Source organism: Peromyscus eremicus, chromosome 1, assembly GCF_949786415.1.
Source record: "Peromyscus eremicus chromosome 1, PerEre_H2_v1, whole genome shotgun sequence".
NCBI classification, from domain to species: domain Eukaryota; kingdom Metazoa; phylum Chordata; class Mammalia; order Rodentia; family Cricetidae; genus Peromyscus; species Peromyscus eremicus.
The window spans coordinates 43,074,423-43,100,299 of record NC_081416.1 but is presented as its reverse complement, the minus strand read 5'-3'; the positions used below and the strand labels follow the sequence as shown (position 1 = coordinate 43,100,299).

The 25,877-nt window shown below is 41.4% G+C and overlaps 1 protein-coding gene across 1 annotated transcript in view; it reads left to right on the top strand.

Moving 5' to 3' along the window:
- Trpm6 (transient receptor potential cation channel subfamily M member 6) overlaps positions 1-25,877 on the top strand; it is a 120,011-nt gene that overhangs the window by 21,860 nt on the left and 72,274 nt on the right. Inside the window, exons 7-17 of the mRNA XM_059247168.1 lie at positions 1,240-1,414; positions 8,237-8,405; positions 8,923-9,046; positions 11,428-11,500; positions 11,626-11,726; positions 14,726-14,860; positions 15,844-15,897; positions 16,932-17,072; positions 19,290-19,391; positions 20,936-21,216; positions 22,785-23,013. Of these exons, the coding sequence (XP_059103151.1) occupies positions 1,240-1,414; positions 8,237-8,405; positions 8,923-9,046; positions 11,428-11,500; positions 11,626-11,726; positions 14,726-14,860; positions 15,844-15,897; positions 16,932-17,072; positions 19,290-19,391; positions 20,936-21,216; positions 22,785-23,013 (1,584 nt within the window). The remainder of the gene's footprint in view (positions 1-1,239; positions 1,415-8,236; positions 8,406-8,922; positions 9,047-11,427; positions 11,501-11,625; positions 11,727-14,725; positions 14,861-15,843; positions 15,898-16,931; positions 17,073-19,289; positions 19,392-20,935; positions 21,217-22,784; positions 23,014-25,877) is intronic.

The following is a 25,877-nucleotide window of genomic DNA, read 5'->3' as shown; positions in this document are numbered from 1 at the left end:
GCTAAATAGTATTCTGTTGTACTATAATTGAGCCAATTATCCCTGTGATTGTCCAGTTTAGTGGTTTCCTGTTTCTCTGATTTTCAGCCAATAATATTAATATTGTAATAAGAATACATCTTTGGTGCTAGATTACTTATTTCTCTAGAAATCATTGGGGCCAGTTGTGTGCATTGATACGCTTGCCTTCTAGAGAGTGATAAGATTTTACATTTTTACCAACAGTGTGCAATACAGCTCATTTTTATATACTTCTCCCTCACCATTTTGACAGATGGGGGCAATAGCTAATTCTGATTTACATACATTCTCTGATTGTTTATGAAGTTTAGTATCTCTGTACATTTTTATACACTGCCATAATTCAGCCCCAAAACATTATTGTCAGTATTTAGCATTTCTCCCGGTTTTTATTTTGTATTATTTGTCATCACTTTCTCTAAATATAAAACATGTGGTAAACCTAGCAATGATTTTCTTTTTGGTTTCTGGCCTCAGCATTATGCTGTAGGATTATAAAGTTACCCATTAAAGTCTAGTGTCTGTTATTTCTTTGAAGTCTCACAAAAATCCTATGGTATTGGAATGATCGTTATCCTTACTTATACACGAGAAAAAGAGAGACAGAAATTACTCAGAGTTAAAATTAGCCTGAGATTATACTTGGAAATAAGACGAGGAGCAGCTTAAGGGAGAGTCCACAAATGTAAAAAAGTCCCTGAAGCCACATTGCTCTCTGTTATCCTTTATTTCATTTGGAATATGTGAAAAATTAGTACCAAAATGTTATTCTGAAGTATATTAGAATAATTTTATGGATTGCAGTGTAGTCTATGGACTGGTGCCCAGTCTTGAACTGTTTTTTAATGGTCAGAAACAAGGTAAGTACCCAAAATGAGAAATTAGTATTTAGAACCATTTTAGCAATATGACTACCATGACCTCTAAGCCCATGGTTGGGTGCTTATCCTGTTGAACAGGGTAGGATCTATGTGGGTATTGTTCAACTTGTCTCTTTCATGTACTGTGAGGTGCATATTGATGTAGGACCTCATTTGATCTACAAGAAATGGGAAATTTTACAAAAGATAAGCTTATTGAGAAATACTGCCCTAAGTGGTAAGTCATACTTTAAATCTAGATAGGTGTTCCATTAGTGTAAAGGGACAGGGTTTAGAATCAGTGAAGTCGGGGGAGGACTTTGAGCTCTGATGTCCTCTCGTCCTTGCTGTCTCTCAGGTCGTGTGCATGTACCAGACTCTGAGTAGTAACCCGCTCAGCAAGCTCACCACACTCAACTGCATGCACTCTCACTTCATCCTGTGTGATGATGGGACTGTGGGCAAGTACGGAAATGAAGTGAAGCTCAGGCGGAACCTGGAGAAGCATCTCTCGATGCAGAAGATACACAGCTGTAAGTTCCATCGGGGCTTAGCGTCTGGCCGGGGGCTTGCTAGTGAACAAGGTGCTTACTTGTCCTCTGCTCAGGGTAGACAGACCTAAGTGGGTCCCTGCCTTAGAGCAGCCAGAGTGTCCAGTTAACACATGTGAGCCACAAGGTAGAAGAAAGCAGGATGTAGGTGGATCCAGAATTGTTGGTGACAACAAGTCAGAGGAGGAAGTCTCTGTGGGACAGAGTAATCAGAGGAGCTTCCCTCATGAATGAAACTTTAGCAAGGCCTCTGAGACAATGTACGGCCAGATAGAGAGTGAGAGGGAAGCTTCCATGTGTAAATGGGAACTGCTAAAGAGAAATAAAGAGATGAACTCAAGAGGAATATGCATCTAAACTTTGATTGTCAAGGAAGACTGAAACTTCATGTGTGGGCCCAGTGACTTTAGGCAGGAAAGGGGTTAAAATCAGAAATGAAGGTACGGGTTGAAACTTGTAGAAATAAGGGTATGGAAGGCGGTAAGGCTGTGCTGTGCTCACACCGATGCTGGAATAATGTCATTTTTGGCTGTAGAGTACATGTAGCAGTCTGCGGGTAATCTCTTTGGCATTACACTTATATGGTAGGGTGCTTGTCTAGCATGTGTGAGGCTCTGCTCCAACCCAGCACTGCAAAGAGTGCAGCAGCGGCAGCAGCAACAACAAATGGCCGTTTGGTGTTATTTGTAGAACGGGAGTACTAGGCAGGCTGGTTAGAGAACTCCTACAGAAAGGGGAGGGCTGCGTGCTTTCTGGACGAATGGAGTTCTTTTACTCAGGCATCCATCACCAAGTGGGCCCTGAGTTGTACTGAGCCAAGTCTTCCATAAGATATCTGTATCTTTCCAAGGGCTCAGTTCTTTGTGTCCTTCGAGTGGTGGCTGAAAAAGTAAGTCCCTTTAGTTTCTGCTCTTTGAGGCAGCAGAAAGTGTGGGATTAGAGACAATTCTGTCTTTGTTGTCCATGACCTTGGGCAATGGAGTTAACACTTGCCAAGCTTTTAAACTTTTTAAGTGTAAAGATTTGTCTACCTCTAACTTTTGTTGCAAGAACAGAGAACAAAAAAATGTGTTCAGTATTGTCTGAGGTCCCCCTCCCTCCTGCTGCTGTGATGAAATACTCTGACAACAGTAATTACAGGAGGGTTGAGCTTGTTCTGGCTCTTGGTTCAAGAGTATGGTCCATCATAGTGGGGTAGTCAAGGCAACGGCAGCTTGAAGAAACTGGTTACATCACATCCACAATCAGGAAGCAGAGGGAAATGAATGCATGTTAGCGCTCTTTCATTTTATATAGTCCAGGATATTCTTCACAGAGAATAGTCCTGCTCACATTCAAGATGGGTCTTCCCATATCAATAAGTGCAATTAAGATACTTCCACAGGCATGCCTAGAGGGCTGTCTCCCAGGTGATTCCAGATTCTTTCTGGTTGACAACTAACACTAACCACGATAGATGTGGTTAAAAGTGTTGGGTGCATGGTATGTCTTTAAAAAATGTCTGTTCTTTCTTCCCTTCTCCTCCTTCTTGGTATGGCTGTTATGAATTATTGCATGGGGGGATGCCTGAGTGTATCCTGCACATGCAGGGAAACATGCTAGCATGCTGGGCAGATGCATGCCATGCAGGCATGGTGGCAGCAGTGGCAGCCAGTAATTCACAACCCAGATGCTGCATCCACATGGAGAGTTTATTATAATAGAGAGATAAAGAGAAAGATAGGAGAGAGAGAGAGAGAGAGAGAGAGAGAGAGAGAGAGAGAGAGAGAGAGAGAGAGGTTGAGGATGCACATCTCATGGGAGAAAAAGTAGAAGAGAGAGAGGAAGGGGAGGGGTTTTTCCTCAGAATGAGGCTTTTATGTCAGGATGCAGGACAGTGCCAAAGGGGTGGGATTTTAAAGGATGGGTCAGAATATTAACATTCCTCCGTTATGATTATTATAAAAAGAGGTGTGTTATGGGAGCAAGTGGGGGAACAAGGGCTCGAATTCTCGAGGCTACTTCAAGCTGGCAAGGGGTGAAGTGGGGAGGGGAGAAGCCAGGAGTCACACATGGCAGGAGGTGTGAGTGAAGAAGCATTGTTAGTTGTCATCATGGAAATCTTTGGCGTCTGTTCCTTGAGTGAGCTGAGAGGGCAGGTTGCGGCAGTAAATTGAAGGATGATGTGTTCTTTTGGAGTGCAGGAGCTATCACACCAGCCATTTCTCTGGAGGTGGGGGTGCATCCGCCCCAGTTGGTGTCCTCAGAGCTGGTGCCAGCTGGTGCAGGGGCTGGTGTATCTGGAGGGCCCCTTGGCCCGGGCAGGAGAAGGGAAATGGCAAAACGTGGGTGAGGTCAAAATGGGCTCTGGAGACTGTTATGTTTTCATCAGACCGGGTTTCTTGATAAAGTAGCAGAACCTTTCCCAGGAACCTGTAGTATCTGTAGGACAGCTGGAATGGATTTAGCAGAACTTTTTCTAGGAACCTGTAGGTATCTGTAAGACAGCTGGGGTGGATTTACATCATAGCAAAAGGGTTAAAAATCCATAGAAATTTAAGGACTCTTAAGAACTCATTGTAGTCAGTGTTTTATCAGTTTATCAAAGCTGTATTTATCAGTATTAAAACTTTGAACCGCTGGAGTTATATCTAAAACCAGTCTATCCTGTACCATGAAGTCTGGGGCTGTTAAACTGATACACCCTAGTCATCAAACACCATCAGATCAGAGAAGGATAAATTTAAGAAGTGAGACAGCTTTCCAGCTACCTAGGCAGCAATCCCAAGTCCCTCCATTGCTGCTGGGGGACAGAAGTCCCAAAGGCACCTATTTTATGAATTATTGTGCAGGCTGACCACTGAGGGTATTGTGTGCATGCAGAGAAACATGCTGGCATGCTGGGCACATGCACACCATGCGGGCATGGTGGTGGCGGCAGCAGTGGCCAGTAATTCACAACCCAGATGCTGCATCCATGTGGAGAGTTTATTATAATAGAGAGATGGAAAGAAAGATAGGAAGAGAGAGAGAGAGAGAGAGAGAGAGAGAGAGAGAGAGAGAGAGAGAGAGAGAGAGGATAGAGGTTGAGGGTGCACACCTCGTGGAAGGAAAAGCGGAAGAGAGAGAGGAAGGGGAGGGGTTTTTCCTTAGAATGAGGCTGTTACATCAGGGTGCAGGGTGGTGCCAAGGGGGTGGGATTTCAAGGGGCGGGTCAGAATATTAACAGTGGCTGTGTAGAAGTTTTTGTGTATTGATACCTGATTGTCATACCTGATATGTCCACGGGGATCACATATTCATGTTTACCATTCATATATTTACTTTGACAGAATGAAAATATCTAACTATTGATTATTTCTAAAAAAAAAACCTCAAAGCATCTTTGAAGTTGCTGTCTGACCTTTTATATCAGCAGAAAGGACTAATAAAAATAAAATAAAATAAAATAAAATAAAATAACAAATTAAATATTGCTCACATTAGAGTTGTTGAAGGAATCCCTGGCCTCAGTAATTGGCCAATGAAAGGGGCCAATGGCAGTTGTTTGGTCAGCCACTGCCCTGTCAGGATAGGAAGCATCAGTCCCAAAGCCCCTCTTTCTCCTGGTAATTTCAGTGTAGTCTCCACAGAGCAAAGTATTGTTTCCCAAACTGACTGTTTTAGGAACTGTTAACGTGAGAACTATAGTCTCCATGATTCTTACTGGCAGGCAGCAGCCTGCAGTTCTCCAATGAGGTATCTCAGCATTAGAATTTTAAATTTTTAGCAAAAATATTTACTAAATTTATCTTTTTACCTGATACACAAGGGTCAAGTTGTATATATTATTGGGGTGCCATGAATGCATTATATAAAATCCTCTTGGAGCTGGGCAGTGGTGGCACACACCTTTAATCTCAGCACCCAGGAGGCAGAGGCAGGTGGGTCTTTGTGAGTTCAAGGCCAGCCTGGTCTACAGAGTGAGTTTCAGGACAGCCTGGGCTATACAGAGAAACCCTGTCTCGAAAAACCAAAACATCAACCACCACCACCACCAATCCTCTTGGAGCTTGTGACCTGTGCTCCACTGTGTTGTCATAGGTTCTCATCCTACTGTGTAATACTCACTGGAATTTCTTGAATTCTTGCCTAGTTGTAGCATAGTATATGCTGATGGACCTTTATCCTGCCCCTCTTCCTGCTTAGGTTTTATAGTAAGATAGTTTTGGAGAAAGCAATCATGAATATAATTATTTATGGAGGAATTAATTATTTACTCAAATTATCCCTAGCAGAAATCAGATTCTTCTTTCTTCTCTTCCCCAAAATGCTCTTATTGATTTCTTTTTCTGGTGGTAGAATATTGCATTCTTTAACACTCAGATAAAATAAAGAAAGCATGCATTAAAAGAAAAAGGTAGAATTTTTACACTGTCACTATTAAAACTAACCATTAACATTTTCACATATAAACTTTTAGTTTTCTACACACACACATTCTTAAGAATAAAACTGGTATCAATGCTTCTTTTGATAGACTTTCCCTCTTTACTAAGCACAATATATTTCCCTAGTAATAAACATAATTTACCACATATCTAATAGCTATTCTATCATACAGGATATAAGAAACTCTCTCAAAAATTTTTCCTAGGGCTGGGGGTGTAGTTCAAGGGTAGAATACAGTATGTGCAAAGCCCTTAGATTGGTCTTCAGTACCAAGAAAAAAAACCACTAGATTAATAATATTTATCTAAGTTTCATTATTATTTTGTGTCTCGATATATCCCTTTTCCTGTTTCACCTAGTTTTGTAAGATATTGTTAGAGGAGCCCTAAGTGTACCTGTTGGTATATTGTATTCTCATATTTTTAATAGTATTTATTCATGTGGAGATAATAATGAAGTAGAATTGAATGGAAAAGGAACAGGAGATTATCACACCAATTAATTAGACTGTATGGAATATTTGGATACCTTCAACAGCCTACCATAGCATTTCTGGCGTCTGGGACAAGGATACACAATGAAATCAAGCCAACACACCAATATGCTCTACTCATTGATCTTGACATGTATAAGCTAGGCTAGTTTATGTTTAGAGTTCTTGGGTTTTAGAGAGTACTGAGCCAGAGCATCACAATGTGGCAGAGGTGGATCCTCAACCCATTCACTTTCTGTTTCTGTCTGCCTCTGGCTCAATCCTGCAATTCCAGGTGGGCTATACCTTGACATCCCCTGGACACCCTAGTTGAGATCAAATATCTTTCTACCTTTTCTCTACTTCCCAAATATGCCTCTTGCTTTGCAGAGGATGTACTTGGGGCAGAGGCCCAAACAGCCCCCAGAAGCCAAGGTCTTGAGGGTCTTATGAGCTTCAGGGAGTGGGATGTAAGCACGGGCTTCTTTTGGCAGTCATACTATGTAGACCCCCATTGTCGTTAGGGTTTCTATTGCTGTGAAGATACCATGGCCATGGAAACTTTTATAAAGAAAAACATTTAATTGGGGCTTGTTTAAGTTTCAGAGGTTTAGTCCATTATTGTCATGGCAGGAAACATGGTGCCATGCAGGCAGACGTGGTGCTTGAGATGTAGCTGAGAGTTCTACATCCAGATCAGCAGAAAGCAGGAATAGAATGCCACACTGGGCTTGGCTTGAGCATCTTGAGACCTCAAAGCCCACCCCAGTGATACACTTTCTTCAACAAAGCCATACCTACTCCAACAAGGCCACACCTCCTAATAATACCTTATGGGCCTGTGTGTGTGTGTGTGTGTGTGTGTGTGTGTGTGTGTGTGTTGTGTAATTTTCATTCAAACCACCACAACTCCCTGTCTGTGAGGATAGGGGATGGCCAGAGGAAGGCCACAGCATGGCCCTGAAAACACTTTATTCAAGGTGAAATTCTCTGTAGCTCAAGAGTGAATATAATATATTGTCCACCGGTTTCCCTTCATTTGAAATGTAAAATCAAATGTATAGTTTTAAAGCAACATGTTAAAATTTAAATCAGTAAGATGATTGAAGTCAAGCTGAGCATGGCAGTACATACTGTAATGTAGCACTCAGGAGGTTAAAGCAAGTGGATTGTGAGTTTAAGGCCAACCTCAGTTATATAGTTATGACTTGTTTCAGAAAAACCAAAAAGTCCCTTTTTAATGTTAATGGTTTATTGTATATTCTTTCAGAGATTTCCATTCACTGATAGAAAATGTATGTATATGTACATACATATAAATACATAGTTATACATAGGGCTTTGAAAATACAAATAGGATGTATTATATATTCCATTTTATTATAACTTTCTCATTTAGTAGTTTTTATAAAAGAATGGCTCAATAGTGCTGCAGCTTTTTTGTCTCCTTGCTTTGATAAGATAATATATAATCATGATAAATTCAAACAGTGAAAGTTGTACTATTCTGAAATATAAAAAACATTGAAAGTTGCCCTGCCCATCATTAAAAGTTTATTGCACTGACAAAGCCTGTTTTTAATGAGTGATGGGGACACTGGTATCTGTTATATAGATCTGCTTACTTATAAATTCTTTAGAATTTGCAACAATGAAATGTTAAAACGTTTTAAGTCCCCCCTCCCCCTTTTTTAGTTAATGAAAGCTTTTACTGATCTTTTTCCTGGTGAAAGCTTAAAGATGCCCTCACCATATCTGTGCTACATTTTCTCTGAACTCCAAGTTTCTGATTTAGTCTTGAACTGATCAAACAGGAAGGTTGGGGTGGTAGTTGAAGGACTGAAGTGTAGAAATCAAGGTGGCTGGCTGACCGAGGCATGGCAGCTTTGTGACAGTGTGGTATTGTTTGTGGCCTGAAATAGGTTCAAGACAAGGTGTGCCCGTGGTGGGGCTGGTGGTGGAAGGTGGCCCCAATGTCATCCTCTCAGTATGGGAGACTGTCAAGAACAAGGAGCCTGTGGTGGTGTGTGAGGGCACAGGCAGAGCTGCTGACCTCTTGGCCTTCACCTACAAACATCTGGAGGATGGAGGGTGAGTTGTTGATGCTTCCACTGTGAAAACACAGTTAACTATTCATTCTTCCACTTTGCACTTTCAAGCTGTGTATTTTCGTGGGCCAGACAAGCTATATGCTGAGTCAGTCATTCCTCTTTCAGTGACTGGACTTGTGCATCAAACTCCCAACCTATAACCAGAAGAGTCGCTATTGTCTTAACTAAGCAATGTCCTACAATTTTAGGAAGTTAGACCATTTGAGAATATTATGCTCAGTCTGTGTAAACTCACTGCCTTCTGGAACCCTGTCGGCTCAAGAAGACTCCCTTAGAATGTATTGTTTCAGGTGGCCTGGTGGATGAATACCCCTCACATTAAAATTCATCCTTCTCTGCACCCCTCTCCCCTTGCTGTGTATTTTCTTCTTGCTCATGGGCTCTCTTGAAGGCAACCATCTCAGTAGGGTACTCACATGGAGTTTCTCACACCAGTGCTACTGGCTTGGTCTCGTCTCTGGGTTGCTTCAAATTATGCCCATTTATTTCTCTGACAGGATGCTGCGCCCTCAGGTGAAAGAAGAGATCTTCTGTCTGATTCAGAGCATGTTCAACTTCAGCCTTAAACAGTCTAAGCACCTTTTCCAAATTCTAATGGAGTGCATGATACACAAGGATTCTGTAAGTGTGATGAGTTCATGACTTAAAAAAATGCCACCTTCCAGAAATCAAAATATTTATTTTTACATTAAAAAATGCACAGAATACCTATTTTGAACTCTGATGTATATAACTCTACAAAATGCGATGCTTCAGTTGTGTAAAGTTGGATTCCTACTGCTCTGCCTTCAGTGTTATCCTTCATATTTGAAATTTCAGATTCTGTCTGGGACAAAGCACTTAGAAAAACAGTATTACACAAAAGTTACCAAACATAAACACTTGCAAGGGTTGAAAGAGCAGCTCCAGGAGTCTAGTGGAGTTAAATCTGCTGTGTTTGATGACCACATCACAGCATTGTGAGTGAGACTCTCAGCAGGTCTTCGTGTGTGCATTGGACAAGGACAAACTTGAGATTAAACCATGCAATGGAAAATGTAGTTCAGCTGAATATGGTGGCATACACCTTTAACTCCAGCACCCAGGAGGCAGAGGCAGAGGCAGAGGCAGAGGCAGAGGCAGAGGCAGAGGCAGAGGCAGAGGCAGAGGCAGAGGCAGAGGCAGAGGCAGAGGCACAGGAGATTGATCTTCATAAGTTTAAGGCCAGCCTAGTTTACATGGTGAGTTCCAGGCTAGCCAGAGCTACATAGTGAGACCCTGCCTCGAGCAAATCAAAGCAAAACAGAACCAACAAAAAAGGGCTATGACTATAATGCAGACTTGGGAAAAGTGCTCATGTTTTAGGGAACTATTTCCAAAATTTTTAATGATGTCTCCTTAGATGATATGAAGCAGAAAACTCCAGTAAATATGCAGTTGCCATTTACAGTGATCCCTCCAGAACCGGGAAGCTTAGTGAAATCATGAAGGAATTGTGTTGGTGCTAAAGCATCTAACTTTAAAACACCAATGGAACAAGTTCAAACCTGGCAAGAACACACATGAAAAACCCTTCGGCACCTTCAGTGACCACAGCCGTGTTTATAAGTAGTCACATGCTTTTAACTCTCTTTCATCTGAAATGACCCTAAGAATGAGTTCAAGATGGCAATGGTTGCTCAGTTCCATTTTGGAAGTTATGCAGCTGAAGGCTAGACAATTTAAGCAATCTGTCCAGTCATCCAATTAAGACACGGCAGGCCTGATCTGAGCTCAGAGGTGCCACCCTGCCATGCTTTGCATAATTAGAAGAAAAGGCCATGTGAAAGAGATTGCTATAGTGCTTGCTTCTTTCTGTCATTATGGAGTATAATTACTGAGCAGTGAGCAGAAAGATCAAGAAAGGCAAAGAAAGAAATCCATGGTGCTTGCATCACAGCCATTGGCCTCTGTGTAGTTGGTGGTTGAAGGTTGACTTTGTTGGCACACACAGTAGCCATGTTAGGCAAAAGGATCCAACATGTGTAGATATATTAGCATAGTTTGAAAATAGGACCTTGGACACTTTTTTTTTCAGATCTTTACTCATTTTGTGGATATATAACTTACATTTAGTGGCTTTAAGGTATGTCCCTAAGGTAGGCTAGTTAGAGTCTTACCCAGGACCAATGCTTGACATTCCTGGCTTTCTCTGTTAATATAGCTTCCTGTATTACAGGAAATATATTTTTATTTGGAAAGGTGTAGTATACATGTAAATAGAAATAAATGTGGGTGAAGTCTAAAAATCTAGAAAGGAGACCAAAAAAGGGTAATACCGGATGATGAAGGAGGGTAGGGGTGTATGGGGGGTGGGCCAAAGGACACATGGGACATCAGAGAGGAAAAGAATTTGTTGGGAAGGTCCCAAGGGAGCACAGGAGTACCAAGGGATGGGAAATAGGGGCAACAAACCCCACAAAAATATCATATTTTGTTAAAAAGTGTCATAATGGTATCTAACACATTATATGCTGATTTTTTTTAAATCAGTCTCACACTAGGGTACCCTGGGCACGTTGACACTGCTAAGACTGCAGTTCATTGTCCCATCCATGGGATCCATGGTCCTCATCTTCCTGAGTTTAGGATAGCATTTGAGGAGTCACTTCTCATTATGAGTCAAAGGTCTTAGTTTCTAAGTTTAAGTGGGCAGAGGGCTCTCACGGTTTCCCCTTCCGAAGGAGAGATGAGTTGATTTGCACTGGGAGTCGACAATGAGGCTCTTTCCCTGAGGAAGGTGCAGAGTAAGCTCCACTACATGTGAGATTTTTAATGTTTAGTTTTTCCAAGCGCCTTTAATTCTTTGTCACCCTATTTGAAATAGTTTTTCTTCTATAAGTCAAATCATGCCATGCTGTTTTAAAATGACAAAACCAGGAATATTTTCTTCAGTAGCTGAAATGTTCATCTTACTGGTACCATTCGAAGACATCTCTGGGGCAGTTTCTAAGTTGTGACTTCCTGATTTTCCCCCATCACAGATTACCATATTTGATGCTGATTCTGAGGAGCACCAAGACCTTGATTTGGCAATCCTCACAGTTTTGCTGAAGGGTAAGTGATCTACCCGATTCACAGTTCCTCCTCACTTCCTGTTCTCACATTCTAGAGGATTCTATGCTTTTCCCCTATGTATTTTTGAATATATTATATATGATTATTCCTTCCTTTCCTCCTAGGCACAAGCTTATCAATATCAGAACAATTAAATCTGGCAATGGCTTGGGACAGAATGGACATTGCCAAGAAACATATCCTAATTTATGGACAACATTGGAAGGTATAATGAAAATGAGGTTGTTTGAAAAAAGTATTTTGTGTATTGGTTTGTCAGAGAGGGATAAAGATAGGAATTACTCTGATGGCTAGGCACCCAGGGAAACAAAGGCATGTCTCTTCTTTGGTTTGCCTCCCCGAAAACAGATTTCCCTGGCTTCATGGAAGATGAACTAGGATTTTAAAAGATCAAAATAATGGAAAGAGTTTAGATTTATTTTGAATGAGTTTGATTTTGTTTTTATTATTTATAGCTTAAATATTACCATAGTGTTTTGTTTAGCTTTACATTAAAATGTAATATTTATAGTGAAAGGCATAGAGGCTGCTACCACAAGAAGACTCAAAACAAATCCATGGTGAGTCCTTAACCTCTTAACCCAGTGGAAACACAGTGTGTGTTTTCTTCTGCCTCTGAGCTTGTCGTTCCTTCCACTCTGTCTTCAGCTTTGTTGTTAAGTTCCAGGTTAGATCACAAGGCCAAGATGTCTACAGGAGCACCTTGTGACTAACCCAAGATAAAAACTAGTGTGTTCTAAAATGACTATACAAATGGCAAGCAAAGATGAAGGGAAGAGTTATTGCTAAGAAAAAGCCTTACTCCACAAGTTATCCTCAGAAAGACTCGAGGGTCACTTCAAAGGCCAGCATCTTATCAGAGTCAACCCAAGTCTACTTCAGGTCACACCTCTGAGGTGTGGGCTATGGTAACATTTTTCCAGGGTACTCTGCAGACACTTTAGCTAAAAAGAGTGGCTCTGCTTGGGAGCATACAGTTGTCTGATAGACTTCTAAAGTGGGAGACAGGACTTGGTATCTTTCTTGTCACATCATCTGCCCCTTTGCTGATCAGTCTTGAATTCTGCAGATTCTGCTGCATGTAGACATGCTGATCATTTGAAAAATGACTGAGTCAAAGACTATAAAGGGTTAACTTGACCACCTCCAGCTGGAGTGGGTCTGTGTTTCTTCTACTCAAGCATTCTCTTCAACTGCAACACTGGAAGTCCTTCATCTCTGTAACGAGGCCAAGAAGTTTGTGCAAGATGAGGACCTGACCCTTTACTCAGCAGCTCCTGAATGGAACTGAGCACTTCCTAGTCCACTAAGTACAAGACCAGGATGCTTGTGCATAAGGAGAATACTGTTTGAAACTGTGCCTGTGACTAATAGACAGTGACCAAATCTTGGACCGTTCCCATAAAAGAACTAATCAAAGCTGGCAGCCTTTTGCTGAAGTGAGCAGCTGGTCTCCTTTGGCTTGGGCCTCGTTTCTACTCTTACCATGCCTCATGTTCCTATCTTTCTCTTCCCTGGAAGTTTTCAAATATTCTTTCTCTAAGGTTCTGAGCTTTCACCATGGTGTGTGTTAGGTCTTATCTTAGTTACCTTTCTATTGCTGTGATAAAACGTCATGAAGGAGGCAACTTATAAAAGAAAACATCTAATTGGGCATCAGGTTCAGAGGGGTATTGTTCATGATGGTGGAGTGAAGGCCCGCTGGCAGAAACAGCTGAGAGCTCATATGTCAAAACCACAAGTGTGAGGCAGAGAGGCACACTGGGAGGGGTGCAAGTCTTTTGAAACTTCAAAGCCTGCCCCCAGTGACATGCCTCCTCCACCAAGGCCATGCCTCCTAATCCTGCCCAAATAATTCTATCAACTAGAGCATTCAGATATGTGAGCCTATGTGGGCCATTCTCATTCTAAACAGCACAGGTCTACAGACTCATGATGCACATCATTTTAAACTTGCCTTCACAGTATCATTCCATCTTTCTCGTTTTCTCTGCTCCTTTTTTTTTTTTTTTTTTGATTCCTGAGTTCTGAGTATTTACTTAGTTGGTAATAATTACTTCTCTTGCTTTTCTTGTGTTTGTGTTTGGTAGGGTTTCTCAACTTCTCAGCCTCAGTGAAGCCTTATGTTACTGGTAGGTTACCATTAGTCTACCAAGTCCCGTGAGCACATTTGTTTGCTGAGTGGACTTTCTTTCCTCTGTGTTCAGTGGCACCTGGAATAAATATTATTTTATCTGTCTGAAACTATTAATAATAGTCCTTTGGAGGCGTTCCTCCTGAATTATTTGGTTCTGCCTAGCTTTTGTGGTCCATTTGTGTTGATTTTTTTACTCACAGTTGGAGGACAGACAGGGAGATATTTTTTGTCCCGTGAGTTTGAACTCACGGGTCATCTGATGCCATTTTCTGGGGGACTCTCCTCAGTGTCAGCACATTCTTATCTTCTCTTGCACTGGTGATAATGTTAGAAAAGAAATGTTTATAGAGCTGGGAGGTGCAAGCATTACTGCTCATAGTAAAGGGTCAAGAGGGGACAATGACTTCCAAGTCCTGACATTAGACTCAGCATGTGTACATTGACTTCACTGTGGTGTTGCTGTTACATGGTGTAGATTTGTGTGATCCTTGATACTTCTCACTTCAACTGTTTGGTTTTGGGTGGACTGGAGCCAAGTACCACTTGACCAACTGCTTTTCACAGTTCATTCTGCTGTCCTCATTCCCCCCGCCTCCACTTACTTGTGAATTGATTTGTTTAAATCAGTTTCTCTGATGCAGTTTTAGTGGATTTTTTGGTAGGGGAAAATTAGATGAGTATGTCCAATATGCCGCTTATATACCTAATGCAGGTAAAGTTTAAATAAAAGAATGATGGTACAAAATTTTTTAAAAAATCCATCAACCAAATAAATGAGTAAACATTTCCCTCTGTCCTCAAATTAAAAACAAACTCAGAAATCCTTGGATTTTCATTAGAATTACCTTTAAGACTCACCATCAGTTTGGGGGAACTTTAAGCTTGTTACAGTGTTCAGTTTTCTCACACAAGAACATGAACCATTCTTGACTATGTCTTCAGTTAGGCCCTGATTTCTTAGGAAGATTGTAGATTTTAATGATGACATCTGTGTAGTGTTATCTGTGATTCTTATTTCTCTTATGTTAATTGTCTTCACACTTCTTCTTTATTTGTACCTCTGGAAGCCCGGTGTTCTAGAGCAAGCAATGTTAGATGCCTTAATGATGGATCGGGTAGATTTTGTGAAACTCTTGATAGAGAATGGAGTGAACCTCCACCGTTTCCTCACCATCCCCCGGCTGGAAGATCTCTACAATACAGTGAGTATGGAACACTTCATGTCACTTTGCTCAAGATTTGTTTGCTAGTTAGCTTCAGGTTGGTCTGTCTCCTTGAATGCTCATGTACCAACATGGTTTTCAGAATGCAGACTTACTTTCCAACCCAAGTTACACCCTTACCAATTCTATTTTATCTTAAGACAGAGACAATACAGTAAATAAGAAGAGATTGCTTTTTATTCAGTTATTTGGAGTCTCTTAACCTAAAGCCACTATTAATATGTTGCTCTTGGGCCAGTGAGGTGGCTCACTGGGTAAAGGCACTTGTGGACAAGACTGATGACTAAGTTCAACACTTGAGTCCTGCTTTTCCATTGTGAAAATGTCCATTGCCCAGGCCAGGCACCTTCCTGAATTGTCCTTCCTGTTCCTTTCAACACTGTCCTCTCTTCAAACACCATTCGAGTTCTGTCTTCTTCATTACTCCAATTACTTAGCAGTTATCTCTTTCTAGAATTTTAAATATGTGTAACTTCTTTTCAGTACACACCTCTTCACCCTGTTGGCTACTTTTTAGGATATGTATTACTCTTTATTTTCTATTATTGTGAAGACTCCCTTGAATCCCTCAGGAAGTTGAACATTATAAGGATTCAACAAAATACCAATTGATAGAATGCACTTGTGTGCAAAAGAGATGGGATTATTTGGTAGAATTTATATATGATAAAGGGTAATCATAAATGTCCAAAATTTGTACTTCTTATCACATAAAACTAACATCCTTACTATCTCTCTCTATATACATGCTTTGAAAATTATGAATAATCATGGCTTCTCTTGGGAAACCCCATCTTTAGGATTAAGTAGCTTAAGTTTCATTACTAATGATGTTGAAGAAGATTTTCGATGTTTTGGATTGCTTATTTAATTTGAAATACCTATGTAATTCTGTAACAAGGCACCTCCAGCACATGATAGTTAAAGGAAATGATTCTTTTTCTTCTTTTTTTAAATCACAGAAACAAGGACCAACTAATACGTTTTTGCGTCATCTTGTCCAAGATGTAAAGCAGGTAACCTAAGTATGAAAGTTGAAAATTCCTTTTGCCTATTACTTTAGATTTGAGGGAGTTGAACGAAAATTTATTAAAGATATGTTTGGATTTTTATTGTGAATTACTTACTCTTTAATCACCAGATTTTACTCTTCTAGGTTTTCCCACTTTGTTTCTTTTTTTTTTTTTTAAAGTTTAGTCCATCAACTATGTGACATTAGTTATGAAAAACATGGATCAGAAGGATGTAGTTCAGTGACACAGTGTTTTATGGAAGACCTTGAGTTCAACTGTCAGCACCACATGAACACAAACAAAACAAACAGGCCAGATTTGGGGGTTCATGCTTATAATTCTAGCACTCAGGAGGCATGAGGATCCAGGTTTTAAGGGCAGCCTGGGCTACATATTAGACCCTGTCTCAAAAGAAATAACCAAAGTAAATGAAGAAACATAAGCAATGGGTCAGCACCCCAATAGACTATATCTATCACATAGCCAATGAGAACTGCAGCAGCACAGGCCTTTTGGGGGTATCTAGAGTATGATTTCTGATGTTTTCTGTTATCATTGTTTTGAGCATCCATGGCAGCTTAGGGATGCAAACAATGCTTTTGTGTGTCTGAGCCCTGTTGCTCAGAGTGTTCACATTGAATGTTGAGTATGTGCGACTTGAAAATTTAAAGGTCTTTCATTTGTCACTGTAGTAAAAAGCCATCCACAGTACATTTTAAGTGTTTCTCATTTTTTGAAGTGTTATCTCATTGGATAGAGTGTGGACTTTCTGCTTCTGTTGACTTAGTTGGAGAGTCAGATAAAAGGAAGATATTTACTTTGCAAATTTACAGTAAGCAAAATTGTCTATGCCGATATAAATTTAGGTTACACTGATTTGAGCTATAGCAAAATGACTTGTCTAAATTATGTGCTAAAACATTGTCACAATATGCTGAAGAGAACTGGATGGAGAAGTTAGGTGTGTTGCCTTCTGAGAGCATGGAAAAAGAGACAGAGAAGAAAACAAAGCTGTGACTCCTTGCTCTTCCTTGTAGCATACCCTTCTCTCGAGCTACAGAATCACGCTCGTCGACATCGGGCTGGTAATAGAGTACCTCATTGGCGGAGCCTACCGAAGCAGCTACACGAGGAAAAGTTTCAGAGTTCTCTACAACAATCTCTACAGAAAAAACAAGGTAACATTATTGAAAATTAGCCCAGTGTGAGGAAGGGGCATTGCAAAGTGTGATTTTAGGAAAATGGCTGATGGAGTCCCAAGGGCAGCAGTAGCCTCTGTCATGAGTCTCCCATCTGAGGGTACATGTCACCTGCTGTACATAGAGCACTGTGCAAAGGGTGTGTGTACTGGCATGAGACGAATATAAAGAGACATCTTAGAAGAAACAGATGGATGGGAAAATTACCCACAATGCAAAGTTGGATGTTGTGCTGTATTAACATAGAAGCGGTGTTGTGATGAATCTGGTTAGAGAGCAGCTGCTACCACTTTTCTTCCTTTTGAAAACAAAGAGGTCAAAGGTCAAACTCTTAATAGATTTATTTCTGTAAACTAACAATGGCCTCTATAGTCTGGAGACTGGGCTAAGCATGTAAGGATTAGACTGGAAGATGAAAACAGAGTGAGCTTAAAAAGAGAAAAAGTTTTATAAATAAGAATATATTTTCTGTCATACTTTTGGAAGACCGAGATTATAAAAGGAGAGTTGCCATTATAGACCTATAGTCAGAGGAGTCTAGTTCTTTTTGGAGAAACAGACACCAGAAGAGAAGAACCGGACACTGACATAAAGAGAAAAGTGGGAACAGAGAAGGACTGCTCAGACCTCAGGGCGGGGTTCTGCAGAAACACTAAGACCTTTGTCATGGGTGGACAGGGATGAGACTGGAATGTGGCTTCGGGGAGGCTCCATAAAGAACCTGGGCTATCCAGCTACTTGGGACCTTTATAAAGAATTTGGAGAAATGATAGCCCAGTTTGAGTTTAGGAAATGAACAAAACAACCCCCACAAACACCAGTTTTTCCATGCAAAATATGGAAAACCACATCTTACCTAGGAGATAACCTCTGCTGAGATTTCTGAGGCCGAAGGACACCCAGCATCAGCTACTGCCTTTGAAAGGAGTGGCGCCCCCGTGTGGTGGTGAGGACAGGAGCCCCGTGTGGTGGTGAGGACAGGATCCTTGTGTGGTGGTGAGGACAGGATCTCCGTGTGGCCTTGGTGCAGCTGGTTTACTAGGAGGCTCCATTCCTGCTTGTTCTGGAAACAGTCCATTAGTATGACATATCCCGTTCCACTAGTTGCTTTTTGTGAGACACCATGTGGTTGCTGGGAATTGAACTCAGGACCTCTGGAAGAACAGCCAGTGCTCTTAACCGCTGAGCCATCTCTCCAGCCCCCACTAGTTGCTTTTTCCTGAGTGTAGGTGATGGTGTTTCAGTATAGACTGCAGCCAGACCACAGTGCTAGCATCCACAGAGTGTGAAGTCGGAGTGGTTTGACACCAAATCCCATTTGTCTCTTTACTTGGTTTCTGAAACATAACCTGTCTGTGTCTCCCATCTATGAAATGGGCATATTAATGTCTTGTTCACAAACTTGTGAGAATAACAAAAACCCTCCACATCCTTATTACAGATCAAGCTTTGAGCGACTTACCAATACTCATTGTGATTGTTACCTTATTGATATTATTAATTCTCTATTACAATAATGATGACACTAACTTGGCTGTTGTCACTGAAAACTCTTAACTTCATTCTTTCTATGTTCATTTTTTATCCATAGAACACAAACTGAAGGAGAGTAGAGCTTTTCCAAACCTGGGGTCTGTATCCTAGGCTCTTACGTTAGTCTCTATATTTGTGTTTTTACTTGCTGACATTTCATTTGATGCCCATGCAGTGGAGACATTATATGCCACCTGGAAAAATTCCAGAACTTTCTAACTTCACCTTTACCTTAGAGCTCTTTGGGAGTGGAAACTTTTTCTTATCAAAACCATAAAATTTTATTGCTTGTTTTGAACTTGTTCTGAGGCTAGAGCATCCATTGATTATAAAGGAATTTCCACATAGGAAAGGAATTCAGGTGCGTGATAGCAAACAAAAGAGTATGTTCTCGAAGATGTCAGGAAATAGTAGTGTTCATCAGAAGGAGACTGGGGGAGGCTATTGAGTGACAAATCTCTAGAGACATTAATTATTAACCATGGACAAGAGACAGAAGTGTTGGGTATTTGAGAGGACACATATTTAGTTTTCATCATTGGAAAGAATATGTTGTCCTTATTATAATATATTTTTTTAAATCTCTCTCCTTTTTTTTTTCTTTAAAAACAAAATAACAACATATGCCAGAGTGTGACCAGCTTTTCTCAGAGCCTTTCCCAGCACCCTCTTCACCAGAGACATTCCTTGGGAAGTAGAAACGAGTCTTCGGAAAGCACACTGCATTCCCAGTTCTTTAGGACAGCCCAGCCCTACAAATCCAAGGTATATGCCTTTGTTTGGAGAGTTGAAAATGAAGTTGGTTTTGCAGACTGAGATGACTCCCTCATTTGACACTGGAGAAAGGGAGGGGCCGATGAGGAATCATCCTCCAGGACCATAAACAGATGGTGTAATTCATGAGCATTACTGCTGCTGACACAGCTGTTCTTCAACAACACAGAGTGCTGACAACCCAGTGACTGTCTGGGCTGGTCCCTCAGGTTCTTTTCCTTGTTCCCACTTCTGCCTTGTACAGTTGGCTCAGGCAGGCTGTGTATGCCATGGTATTAAACATTCATAATCATTAGCCTTACACTACACTCTTAATTTCCTTGCTCAAGCCTTGTTGGATATGAGGACCATTCCGTTTGTGACTTAGCTTTTGGGAGATGTTCCTTTTGTATCTTCTTTTCCTTAAGTCTTCCTTGAAGTTAGTTTTATCCTAATTTTGCAGTATAACAAAGATAATGAATGTGCGTCTTTAGCCTGTCCATCTCTGGGGCAGAACGCTCTTGCTTAAGTATTTCTGTGGAAATCATACACTATTGTCTGTAAGACGTTTGCTTTCCCACAGTTGTTGGCATAGCCTTGGCCACCATTAACGAAAAGATTCTTTTTTGTCTGTAGAAAGAGAAGAGAAACATTCTAATAGTTTATGCTATGATGTTTACAATTACAAATACTTATTTAAAAACCTTTATTATTTCCCAAGCATTTGGGAGTACTTGGTTGAATTGGGAAGGTAAGCAGGCAGAGGAAGATAAAATGGTGACTGAGAAATGGTTTCACTTTTCTCAAGGTAGTAACATCATGCAGGGCACTGAGTCAGGGACAGGAAGCCACACAAAGGCACACGGGGAGTTTGAGTGGCATGTCAGTTGAGCTGCAAAGGGTCAGCTGGCCAGGGGGATAGTGCTTATTGTCATTGGAATAAAATAAAGCAAATTGATCTGTTTGAATGTATGCTGGTAGCACAAGTGACCCGCTTCAAAGGAATAATAAAAAATCAACTTGTTAAGGTAGAAGTAGAGAATATTTAAAATAAAATTCTTTCTTACCCAAATAGACTGCCATCAAAGGGCACGTCATGCTTGCTGGTTTATCTTAATGATACTCCACATATTTTGAGACAAGGTCTCACTATGGAGTGAGGACTGTGTTTGAACTCAGTCCTCATGGCCTTCTAAGTTCTATGTTGTAGTTAATAAAGCATGCATTTTTTTTTTATAGTTCTGAGACTCGAACTCAGGGTTTTGTGCATATCAGTTGGTCGCTCGACCACAGAGCTACACCGCCAGCTGATTGCTTTTGCATGCCTCATGCAATGGGCACGCTGTATCAGTTTTATTGGATATTTGTGCTAACAGTTCTACTGTGGGGGATATCTGGGCTTTTGTTTGTTTGTTTGTTTTGCTTTCTTTCTTCAGTGCCAGAATCTAACAAAGGTATTAACTAGTTAAAAAGTATCTCTAGGATACTTGCTGTGCTATATTTAGCTGAGCATAGTGCATCTGAGTCCCTCAGGACTTCATTCTCCTTTGCAATAGGACAAGCCTGGAGACTCACACAAGTCAAAGAAGAAATCAAAGGAGATACACAGCCTATCGGAGGACCCCGAGTCTGCTGGCTTTCTCTACCCGTACAATGACTTGCTGGTGTGGGCTGTACTGATGAAGAGGCAGAAGATGGCCATGTTCTTCTGGCAGCACGGCGCGGAGACCACGGTCAAGGCAGTCATTGCCAGCATTCTCTATAGGGCCATGGCCCGGGAAGCTAAGGAAAGCAACATGGTGGACGACACCTCAGAGGAACTGAAAAATTACTCCGAGTAGGTCTTCGCTCTTCACTTCACACTAAACAGCAACACCTTTCAGGAAGTGTGACGCTGCTTCCTCCCTCACGTTACCACAGGATAAATAGATTCACTTAGAATTGTGTGTTTTAGTCAAGTGTCCCCCAAGGAACAGAACCAGTAGGGTGTATGGATAGTTATGTGGAAGGGGGTTTGTAAGAGAATTGACTTCAGTGATTCTGGTAACTAAGAAGTCCTGAGGCAGACTGTGTGGATCCTGGAGACCCAGGGATGCCAGAAACATGGCTACGTCCATGTCCAGAGGCCCCAGAACCAGGGAATCTAGGGTAGGGTTCTCAGTGAAAGGCCTTTGAACTGGGGGAGGATGCTGGTGCTACAAGCTGTAGAATCTTCAGGCTGTAGAGCCCGGACTGCTGATGTCCAGGGCACATGAAAGGTGTCTCACTTCTCAAGGGCAGAGACAAATTCACTTTCTGTACTTATTCCCTTTGGGCCCCTGGAGGAGCAGGTGGGCCCATCCAACTGGAGAAGGGATCTTCTTCAGGTAGTCCACTCAGACTCACATGCCAAGCCCTGGAAACATGATCACAGACACAGTGTGGTACTGATTTCTAGTTATCTCTTGATTCTGTTCATCCCAGCAGCCAGCGTTGACTATTGCCCTATACCTTGTGCATTCTTGTAGGAAAGAATGGGAAAGAGTAGAAGGAACTCTGTGGACTATAGGAGAGAAGTGACCTTCCAGTGAGGAGCGCTGAGTCCCATGGGCAGCCAGTTTTGAATTGTGCAGGTCAGCGGTCTAGATTTTAGCCTTTAGTTCCTTAAGGACAGTTAGTGATTTTTGAAACGAATGACATAGAAAGCCCTTTGGAGCCTCCAAGTCTTCGATGTTGTTAAGACGACTGCTTACCTTAGGTGTCTTTCAGGCTGGGAAAGCAAACACACATATTGTAGTAAAGAATCAGAAAGTCACTGGTGGGAATGAGAAAGAGGAGAGGTGTTTCCATTAATCTGATCACAAAAGTGTTATAGTCCTGTCGCCGAAGGGAAGCTCAGTGAGTGACGGAAGCTATAGCTTGATTACAGACCTAGAGCATTTCTGGAGAAGGTTTCTGGGTCTAGCTTCTTAAGTATTTAAGGATTTTATAAAAAAAAAAGTAGTAATAATAATAATGCTGCTGCTGATAATAAAACATGGTACTATAATGTTCCCTGGACACAGTGTTTTCTGTCAGAATGTCTCTATTAGGTCTTATCATGTAGACACACCCATACCAGGATGAATGTAGTACATCACGTGGCATGGAATGGTTTCTGACAAAAATGTTAAATTCTACTTGGGGCTACCAGGAAAATAAGACAAGTCGTCTACCTTCTGTGCGGGAGACCGATCTGCTTCTGAGCAGCCGCTGTAGCTCCTGATGGCTGAGATTAAATTGCTGTTTATTACAGAGCCTAATTCTGTTTTGATCACACGGCCCAATTAACTGGCGTTTTTGGTGTGCCGTAGTTAGTCTTTGAAAACATTTCTGGTGCTCTGACTGACCTTTTGAAGTGTTCTCTGTCCACCACTGTGTCACCAGGCAGTTTGGCCAGCTTGCCCTGGATGTGTTGGAGAAGGCCTTCAAGCAGAACGAGCCGATGGCCATGAAGCTGTTGACCTATGAACTCAAGAACTGGAGTAATTCCACCTGCTTGAAGCTGGCCGTGTCTGGAGGACTGCGCCCTTTTGTGTCACATTCTTGTACCCAAATGCTGCTGACAGACATGTGGATGGGACGTCTGAAAATGAGGAAGAACTCCTGGCTGAAGGTACATTATTTTCTATAGCTCACATTGTCCGTGTACTGTGAAGGTCAGTGCTCTTGAGTTCCAGGTGAGTCCTCTGCAAACAACACCTTCCTGCAGGTGCGCGGCAGATCACCCATCCTTCCGGAATCTCTACAGTACTTTCCACACAGTGATGTCTCAAAACTTGATGATTGTGCTGCCCTGCCACCACAGGGCCATTCTCGTGTGAAGGCTGTCAGAGTTAGAGGCAAACAAAAGCAGCACTTCAGTGTGCCAAACAGCAGCGCTTCTGAGAATCCCAACAGAAACAAGGCGCGAGGATACCGGCAGGGGCTGGGTGTGTCGCTCACTCCTACAATGCTTGAACAACATACACAGGCCCCGGGGTTTGGTCCCCAGTGCCAGAAAATACATAAATATCAATAGACAAGAAACTACAGAGAATTAGCAATTTTTCTTGCTCTCCTCATCAGTGTATTGCTTCAGGGACTCCTTGGTTGCCTTCTGAAAGGCTCTCCTCTAGCAACTCTTCATACCACTCCTCATATCTAAATTCTTAGCCTCTTCAGTTATCTAAAATCAAGAGCACCCAAATTCAGTGCCCAAGTTTTCTAATGCTCACTGTGGAGCCTAAGCATAGAGCTTTCTATCTGTTAGCCTCCAAGTGTATGTGTTTGTGAAATCAATAGAAGGGGATGAAGCTTGATGTTAAGAGCTACACGAGACTACGTTTTACATTTAAGTTATGTTCTTCCCACAATTATTAAAAACATAGCATATCTTAAACAGGATGGCAATTATAAAAATATGAATATTTTTAGTTGGTAAGCTATAGCAAACTCAACAAAATAAGTATTGCAAAAGATAGGAAAGGCTGTGTGTGTTTTAATGTCTGCCAATGAGATTAGAGAAATAAGAAAATTGTCCATCAAAAATTATGTCCTACAATGTCACAAAATACTGGAGAAAAAGCTGTCATTTTCCAAAGTTCTCCTCTGATCCACTTTGACTTCAGGTCTGGAAGTGACAAAACAGAGGTGGGATAGGTCTGCCTCCACTTACCCAGCTCTGGAAGTAGCTGCTTGCAAATTCCTCGTCATGAGAAGGCTGCAGCTGAGAGCCTGAGGTAGCATTTGCCCCGTATAGTGCACACATTAACTTCCAGAAACACTGTCACCAAGAACTTAATGGATTTTTGTCTTTTATATACTTCATAATGTGACAGGGGTGTGGAGGAGACAGAGAGAGAAAGAGAGAGAGAGAGAGAGAGAGAGAGACAGAGAGAGAGAGAGAGAGAGAGAGAGACAGAGAGAGAGACAGAGAGAGACAGAGAGAGAGACAGAGAGAGAGAGACAGAGAGAGACAGAGAGAGACAGAGAGAGAGACAGAGAGACAGAGAGACAGAGAGACACAGAGAGACAGAGAGAGAGAAACAGAGAGAGAGAGACAGAGAGAGGAGATTTAAGCAAGGCAAGTCAGCATTTTTCTCCAATCATTCATGCACTGATTACAAGACTGAGGCAGCTGGCTGTATGAAGTTCCCAAACTCCAGTAACCATTGTTCTCAGGTGCCAACAGTCCAGTTATCCATATTGGCCTGTGAGTTTCTGAAGCACATTTGCAAATAAGTTTGGGATGCCCTTGTCGGAACACTCCCACGTGGAAGAGATTGTAGGAGGATCACGGAGAGCTATTTGGATGGGAAAACTGATTTAAATCCTTTAGTATGTCAGACTCCAACCTCTCCTTGGCAGTAGGTTATTTGTGATCCTGCTGTGGTGGAATACTGCTTCTCCAGGGCAGTGGAACCGGAGGCCTCCCCGGAAGTAGAACTAACACGCTGTAACTGTGCATCTGACTATGGAGTTTTTACACTTGGAGGAGTAATATATTTGGGACAGACATGGTGATCGTGTTAGTACTAGAGCCTAAAGAGTTCACAGATCACAGTTTAAGATAAAACTTGGATGGTCGTTTCAGCATGGGAAAGAAGGCAAGGTTGGCAAGCTTTTGATTTCATCTACTAAATCAGGATGGCGGGCTGGTGGTTTAATCTAACTTTTGGTCAGTGAACTCCAGGATACTGAGGCAGAACTTTAGTTGGAAGAAAGACATCCACCAAGTTGACTTTCACAAATGTCGTAAATATTTTAAGCTGTTTATCTTGAAAGGCTATAAAGAGATTGAAAGCAAAAATTCCTTTCAAAAGACTGTTAATGTGCAAAGTGTGGTGGCCTAGTGAAAAACGCGTGAACTATCCCTTAGGTTTTTCTGGCAGATGATGGTTTGTACATGATAGGAGATGGATCTTTTATATTCTCAAGTTTATGATATAAAATTTAATGTTTTATATGGTAATTTCTATTTGATGACTTTAAATTATTAAAATAATGTAGTCACCACAAAATGATACTTCTAACTTCCTCCTCAGGCATAGGTTTTTGCAGGGGAAACAAGTGTGATGTATGTAGTTTTAAACTTTTAAGTTGCGGCTGGAGAGATTGTACAGTGGGTGAGAGCACTAGCTGCCCTTCCAGATGACTCAGGTTTGATTTTCTGCACTGACATGGCTATTCACAGCAGTCTGTAACTCCAGTTCCAAGGGGTCTGACGCCCTCTTCTGGCCTCTGTGGGCATTGCATGTACTGCATGCCATGTAGTGCACAAACACACATGCGGACAAACACCCATACACATAAAAAACTTTTAAGTACGCATATTTAAAATGTTTAATTTTACTCTTTATAAAAATTACATTTAATTTCTTATCTGTTTTTTAAAAATAGTTTTATTTATTTTTACTTATGTATATGAGTGTTTGCATTCATGCATGTATGTGTACCACATGCATGCCTGGTGCCAACAGAGGCCAGAACAAGGCATCA